The sequence below is a fragment of the Rattus rattus genome, chromosome 3 (assembly GCF_011064425.1).
Source record: "Rattus rattus isolate New Zealand chromosome 3, Rrattus_CSIRO_v1, whole genome shotgun sequence".
In the NCBI taxonomy this organism is placed as follows: Eukaryota; Metazoa; Chordata; class Mammalia; order Rodentia; family Muridae; genus Rattus; species Rattus rattus.
The window spans coordinates 73,770,932-73,778,353 of NC_046156.1; the positions used below are offsets into that span (position 1 = coordinate 73,770,932).

At 43.3% G+C, this 7,422-nt stretch overlaps 1 protein-coding gene across 1 annotated transcript; it reads right to left on the minus strand.

The window, feature by feature from the left end:
- Positions 1-5,109: 5,109 nt before the first annotated feature.
- Positions 5,110-7,375, minus strand: C3H4orf46 (chromosome 3 C4orf46 homolog). The gene is made up of 2 exons (XM_032898211.1): positions 6,977-7,375; positions 5,110-5,598 (listed from the first exon to the last, which is right to left on the minus strand). The coding sequence occupies exons 1-2, from the start codon at positions 7,154-7,156 to the stop codon at positions 5,443-5,445; spliced, it is 336 nt and encodes a 111-aa protein (XP_032754102.1). The 5' UTR covers positions 7,157-7,375; the 3' UTR covers positions 5,110-5,442.
- Positions 7,376-7,422: the final 47 nt, after the last annotated feature.

A 7,422-nucleotide genomic window follows, 5' to 3' on the forward strand; every position in this document is an offset into this window, starting at 1 on the left:
AAGCCAAGTGCCAACAACTGAGGAATGGGAGAACAAAGTGCAGGACACACCCACTTCAACAATATTATTCAACAATATTATTCAACAATATTATTCAACAATATTATTCAACAATATTATTCTGCCACTGAAGGAAAGGATGGTGCGATGAATGCTACAGCATGAAGAAGATGTAATGGAAGGGACTAAAGGACAAATACTGAGTGGTCGGTCGCACTTACATAGCATACCTAGCATAAGTAGACTCTTAGAGATGGGCAGTAACGTAGAGATCACTAGTCATAGGGGCAGCAGTGGTATTGAACGTATCTTCCTGGGCTTACATAATCTGAAATGCAGGTGAGAACGAACTTGGACACTGCAGTAAAAGCCAGTGAACTGCACGTTAGACGGGTGGACTCTCTAGTACGGTTATGACTGTCTCTCCCTCAACCTGGCCACTGAAAGAAGAAAGTTGTTGGTTTGGGAACTCAGTTTTAGAAAGAGTTCCGTACTAAACTCTTGGGAAACTGAGAGGGAGAAAGGCTTGGGAAAGGGAGAGAAAAAGAGGTCAAGACAGAGAGACACCAAGTAGAATTTTCCTCTAGGCAGCAGCTACAATGCTACAGCCTGAGTCTGAAGCAGGAAGCTTCACTCTCATCAGCCAAAGCAAAATGTCTCCCCTTAAAGGTTTCCGAGGGAAGGGAGGCCTTGCACCACTACAAAGCAAGCTTATCGGAAGCATGAGCTATGTGACATGTCAGAGGCAGGGAGGCCGGGTATATGTGACAGGATCACTCAGTCTCTGTGTAGGGTAGGGAAGTGGAACTTGGGTCACATGTCAGCCATGCAATGTGACAGCAATTCACACTGCCTTCATCCTTAGTGAAGCCCCTCAGTAAGGAGGTTTGAGTGTGTTCCTCACATGCCTAGAGTGTGGATGTCTATCTATCTATCTATCTATCTATCTATCTATCTATCTATCTATCTATCTATCTCTGTCTCTATAATAAGATTTAATAAGGACAGAACAGCCGCCATCAGAGGAAGGAGTGCTAGCAGCACTCAGGTCCTATTGGCTCAGCTTCCTGAAGGGTATTTGGAAGAGCTGATTTATAAAACAGGTTAGAAGAGGCTGTGGTGGAAGGCATCATAGAATGAAGGTAGTTTTTAGGAGTTGTCATGGGTGTACTTAAGGTTAAGCTCAAGCAGCAGAGCAAAGCAGGCCTGAAGGAGGCGAGAAGCTAAAAACGAAGACCTAAGTGTAAGGCCCTCAGAGCATTTGCCACTGTGCTGCTGTAGGCCACCAACTGCTGCTAAGGGCAGTCAGGGCAAGAATCTCTAGGCCAGCAATCTCAGTGCCCATTTTCTGGTCTGGTGAGTCAGGGTATATGAGGAATGGGGAGGTCAGGGGGAGAAAAACTTCTTGATGATCTTAGGGTTCCCTTTCAAAATTGAGAGTCTGAAACCAAACTCTTGGCTTCCCAGCAATCAGAAGTCTGTAAAAAAGAACAGACCTGGGCTGGAGAGATGGCTCAGCGGTTAAGAGCTCTGACTGCTCTTCCAGAGGTCCTGAGTTCAATTCCCAGCAACCACATGATGGCTCATAACCATCCGATGCCCTCTTCTGCTATGTCTGAAGACAGCTACAGTGTATTCATATACATAAAATAAATAATATTTAAAAAAAAAAAAAAAGAACAGACCTAAGCCAGCAATCCCTCGACCTAGCACTAAGATTTTCATGACAGATGGACAGGAAGTCTGTAGAACCCAGAAGATTTACCCATAGAGACAAAGCTCTGGTGCTGGAGAAAGATGATAGCCCTGGTGATGAAAGGAGGGCAGAAGCCCTAGGTGGCTGTGGGGAGATGGCAAAAAAGCCCTGGTGGTACAGACAGAAGCCCCGGATGGGGCAACTCACGTACACATACCACCACCATGACCACATAATTGCTTTGGGGGTCCCTATTCTTGTGTAAAAAGATCCCAGCAAATTTTCTTATTTCTATCTCATAAAGGTTTCTGGGAACCAAGTAGATCCTCTATTTGGTCTTCTCTTTGCCCCAATACCTAGTGCCATAGTTTGGGTCATCCATGTCAACATGAATATTGCAATAAGCTAACATGTCTGTAGCCTCAGTTCTAATCCAGCAGCCGATCATTATGGGTTTTTAAAGTTCGCAAAAAAGTATCTGGGGGATTGGGGATTTAGCTCAGTGGTCGAGCGCTTGCCTAGCAAGCGCAAGGCCCTGGGTTCGGTTCCCAGCTCCAGAAAAAAAAAAAAAGTATCTGGGGAGTGAATGCTATACAAATATTAGCTCTACTTGTAGATAGTAACTCAGCTCTCCAAAGACACATGTACACGTGTGTGTGTGTGTGTGTAAACATGCAAAAACACATACACATGTAAGAGATACTTACAAGGAACTGACTCATAGCTCTGTCAAGTCTGAAAGCTGACAGGCTACTGCAAAACCAGAAGTCATCAGTGTCCAATTCAAAGGCTGACAGAACCCTCCTGAGGGCCTTTTCCTCTACTTGGTCTTCTCCTGTTTGGATGAAGTTCACTTTACTTTGTATATAATTTGCTTAATTTTTAAAAATTTACCTCAGCCTGGCATACACCTATCACACCAGCGCTTGAGAAGCAGAATCAGGATGAGGAGTCCGTGACTGACTGTGGCTACATACAGAGTTTGAAGCTAACTGGTATATACGAGACCCTGCTTTTAAAAAAACAAAAAAAAAAAAAATCTCCAGGTCTAGGGTTAACAGTGTATGCAGAACCTTAGGTTTGATCTCCGTTTCACATTTGTACACATACTTACACGTGTATACACACAAAAGGGGGCAGGAATATCCTTAAACCTTAACCATACCCTGATGGGGGTGTGGGGGGCCAAACAAAGCCCAGAATCAGACCAAATATCTGAGCACCTGTGACACCACCACATGAGGAGACTAAACTGACAGACCTGAACTTTAACTTCTCTCCAGTCTGCTTGGGTGTAATACAAACAAGCATCAATAATTTGATGTCGCAGGATACTGAGGGTTTTAAGGGACCTAAGGAAGAGCTCTTCTGCACATGTGCATGCGCACATTTATCCCTGCTGTCCAAAGAGGCCAGAAAAGTAAGACAGGTCATCTGGAACCTGAGCTACAAATGCTTATGAGGCACCATGGGGGTGCTAGGAACAAAATCTGCATCCTCTCACAAGAGCAGCAAGTGTTCTCAACCGCTGAGACATCTCTCCAGCCCTGGGAAATTGTTTTCTCTCAGTTTCCATGCCCTGCTCTATGAACAGATGTCACTGTCCTCAGAGCACAAGAGTTTATATAAAATAATGCTCACAAATTCTAACACAGTCCCGTGACACAGTTCACTTCACATCACCGAGACTATTAAATTTTCCTCTGAAGTTTGTAATGAAATACTTGCCAAATCAAAGTTTCTCTCAGGACAGTAGTGGCGACGCCTTTAATCTCAGCACTCAGGAGGGAGAGGCGGGTGGCTCTCTCTGAGTTCAAGGTTAGCCTGGTCTGTAGAGCTAGTTCCAGGAGCCAGGGCTACCCCGTCTCACAAAACAAACAAAAAACATCGTAGTTCTTTAAGAAAAATGATTATCCTGAAGCTTTCTCACCAAATAAAGCACATAGTATATAAAAGGGGACAATTTCTAATCCCAGCACTTTGGAAGTGGAGGCAAGGTAGGAATTTAAGGTCATTTTTGGCTACGTGGCAACTTCAAGGTCAGTCCAGTCTACATTAAAAGGCCATGTCTCAAAAACAAAGCACCTGTAAGTATAGGAAATTTCAAAACACAAATTAAGGGCCCAAGGAGTACCTGCTTAGCATACACAAGGCCCTACACTCAGTCCTCAGCAGGGTTGGGAGTGGTACAGGATACAAATCACCAACTACTTAATACCATTTAATCCAAAATTAACAAAAACTTAACATTTCTGAGACAGTGGCTATGGTGAGAAAAACAAGGGGATGGGTGTAAGAGGTGGCAACGTAAAGTTCCAATGAGTCTAACACTTGGGGTTGAGGGGATAGCTGAAAATATAAAAATACAAACTTAACCCTGCATAGGAATATATGGGACTCTTTGAATCACTCACCTTTTCTGTATGGTTGAACTATCTCATAAAACTTTAAATAATAATAATAATTACTATTAATAATAATAATAAACAAATTTACTTGTAATACATTTATTTTATATATTTTTTAAATTGCAATTTTCAGAATATATAAGTATTTCTCATACAGAAATAAGCATTCTGCATTCTTTGGTACAGAAATCACACTATACATGTTGTGTGATCTTAAAGAAAAAAAATCACTATGACTATGTCAAAACTAGTCTTTGCCCATCCATTTGTCCCCTACCACAGCTCCCAGTGAGAGTTCTAGTCACATCAATGTATCGACACAGACATCACATCAAAGATACTTCAAAGTCCTATGTATCAAGGTAGTACATGGCTTGAAGACAGATGGCACTAAATACATAAAACACAGTACAGATAAACTGGAACCTTAACCCTAAGGTCAACTGACAGCAAACCCATACAAACGGTTAAACGTTAGACACTGGAAACCAACTTTAGAATTACATAAATAACTTGCAAAGCTCCATTTAATAATACCTAGCATATAGCCATAAATTTGATATTTCAAAGACAGCAATTGAACATATAGAACACCAACAAGAAAAATATCAACTATGGAAGCAGTTAAGTATAAAAATAAATAGGAAAAAAAGCATGCATTCTATAAAAGTTTTCATTTTATGAAGTAAAAGCTTTTTTAAAAATGGAGTCATAGAATGAGTAAAAATATATTTTAAAATCATCATCAAAATTCAAAACTTTCTACTGGGCACGGTGTTGCACACCAGAAGTCCTGGCCCTCAAGAGACTAAGACAGAAGCCTTCACAGGCTTCAAGGCAGAAAAAATGTCAAATTCCCATTAAAAAAAAAAAAGCGTATTTTTCCTTCAATTATACTCATCGAGTCTTATTCACAGATAGTGGGTGCTGTGTGGTGGCTGTGGCATTTGGGATAAGGGAAGTAAACAAAGCGCCACCCCCATTCTCAGAGTCGGTGTCCCGTGGGGCTGGACCATGCTCCTGAAATCTTCATCGCTGCCTCAGGAGACACACCGGGGTCAACTCCCAACTCAAGCATTTTTGTCATCTTCTCTCTAGTATGACAGTTACTTACTGATGGAATTAGCTCTCATGAAGGAAGTCTACAGAAGCTTAGAGGGCAGAAAGCACTTAAGGCAAACACTGTCATATCAGGGAAATCGCATAAGCAAATAAGAGCAGTCCAGTACTCTGCTTTCACAGAGCAAGAGTACTAAGAAGAGTTTCATTCTCAGTATAAATGTTGGAGTCGGGCAGTCCCACATGCGGTCCACATGCCAGCATCTTCTGTGCCAGTCACTAGTTGTCGGGTTTCAGCGAGTCATAGCCTTCTTTCAGGAGGTCTCGCCACGTTTTAAGGAAACGTGCATTTTCTGTACACTTCAGGGCAAGTTCTTCCACTTGAGCTGATACTGCAGATGTGGCTTCGAGGAGTTTAGTTAATGAAAACGCCGCCTGAAATTTAATGAAAGAAAAAAGTCAAATAGGTTCGTTTATGGTATGAGGACCCAGAACCTCCAGCACTGAGCCACGCTCTGGACCTCACACACGCTTATTTTTTTAAAAATCTTGTCTAACTTCATAGTCTAAATATAGCTTAAAACCTTCAATCAAAGGCCCACATGTTTTTCTTTAAAAGAAGGAATTTTCAAAGAAACACTGGTTCTTTCTTTAACCCAAAGTCTCAGAACATGGGAGACACATAGCTCTACCTGACCTACATGCAGAACCTCTAAATTTTTTTCATTATGCAAGGAAACAAAATTTCATATTGAGGAAACATACCTGCCATAAAAACACCCACTAAATATGGCAAGTCAGTATTTTTAACAGAAAACACCCCCCAACTCCTGTATACTTCACCAAAGCAATCTGGAAACCTCTTGACTAAAAGTAACAGAGCCATCCAAAGGACTTCCTCATAAACCACTTTTGCTGGTAACTGGGTAAGAATAGCCCTGTTCCACTATTTTCACCCATGAATATTTATTTTTGAACTACAAAAAAAAAAAATCAAAAGAACTGATATTCTGAGCTGAGCTGACAGAACATCTAACATCACACACAGCTATGAAAAACTCACTTTTAAATCAAATGTTTTCCTCACCAAAAATATATAAAGTAACACTTTTTTATATCACATCAGCATTTATTCTACACATTTATCTGCAACCAGTATTGTTTTGGGAAAAAAATTAAAAACCTGGGCCAGCACTTTAGCCATCTCTTTTGATGAAACAATAAAAACCTGTCAACCAGTTCTAGTTTCCAATCTTTAGTGTGGTTATTCCACAACGCTCTCCCAGAAAGTTTGTCCGCTACATACTTCATTCCTCTCTCCCTCTCAAGAGTCCTTATAAAGTGACGCTGTGACCCTCCAACCACCTCAGTGTCATATGTGTTGGGAGTCAGGAACTGATTTTTGGGAATTCGAGATTGAAAAAAAATTCCCGTAATTTTTGCATTACAGGGATGTCTAATCTGTTCTGTCTAACCATCAGTGAAACCAATGACCTCGGCTGCCGGCTGTGATTAGCCCTGGTCCACTCAAGTCCAACACAGAGCAAGTATGCGACACACAATAAATAGCATCACCAGCTAGCCCTGGGCTGAGGACCAACTAGAAGCGCAGGCTCAAGTCCCTGCTCAAAATGTTCCGAAGGATGGAAGGAGGCGGAGAGAGGATCCCGGTAGCGGTGCTGTGGGTGACTGCAGGCAGAAGAAGGACAGAAAGATGCGGACGGAGAGAGCCGAGGCTAGCCCTCAACTCCAAGAACTGCAGGCAGGAGCACCCTAGCTGCAAGCAGCTCCCGGCCGCAGCGGCCACACTCACGTCTCCGATCTGCAGCTCCACTTGCTCCAGCGGGTCCACCGTTGGACCGTGGCTCCGGCTCGGACCCCGCCAGCCCAAACTCACTGGCATGCTGAGGGACGACGAAGAGGCGCCTGACGACGGAGACGAGGGAGGCGGCGGCGGTGGCGAAGAAGCCCGAAACTCCTCAGAATCAGCCATGGGACTGAGCTGGTACCGCCGGACAGGACCAAGCAACCGAACCCTCACCAACTGCCTTTCGACCGCTCGCGCCCAAAGCCCACAGGCTCCGCCTCCTCCCACACGGAGTCCCGCCCCATCTTCTCGTTTGTCTCTGCCCTGGACCACAAGTACTTTTCATTTTCCCAGACAGCCAATCAGATATCAAGTCAGGCACTCCTTGCGCACACCTCGGGTCCGGATCGGGAGACACTGGAGCTGAACACTACAACTCCCAGAATGCTGAG

Bases quoted from the DNA above. Each gene is read 5' to 3' on its own strand.
- C3H4orf46 (XM_032898211.1), bottom strand. From the start codon at position 7,156: ATGGCTGATTCTGAGGAGTTTCGGGCTTCTTCGCCACCGCCGCCGCCT. The intron at 5,599-6,976 runs GTGAGTGTGGCC...ATTAAATTTCAG, and splicing joins TGGAGCTGCAGATCGGAGAC to GCGGCGTTTTCATTAACTAA.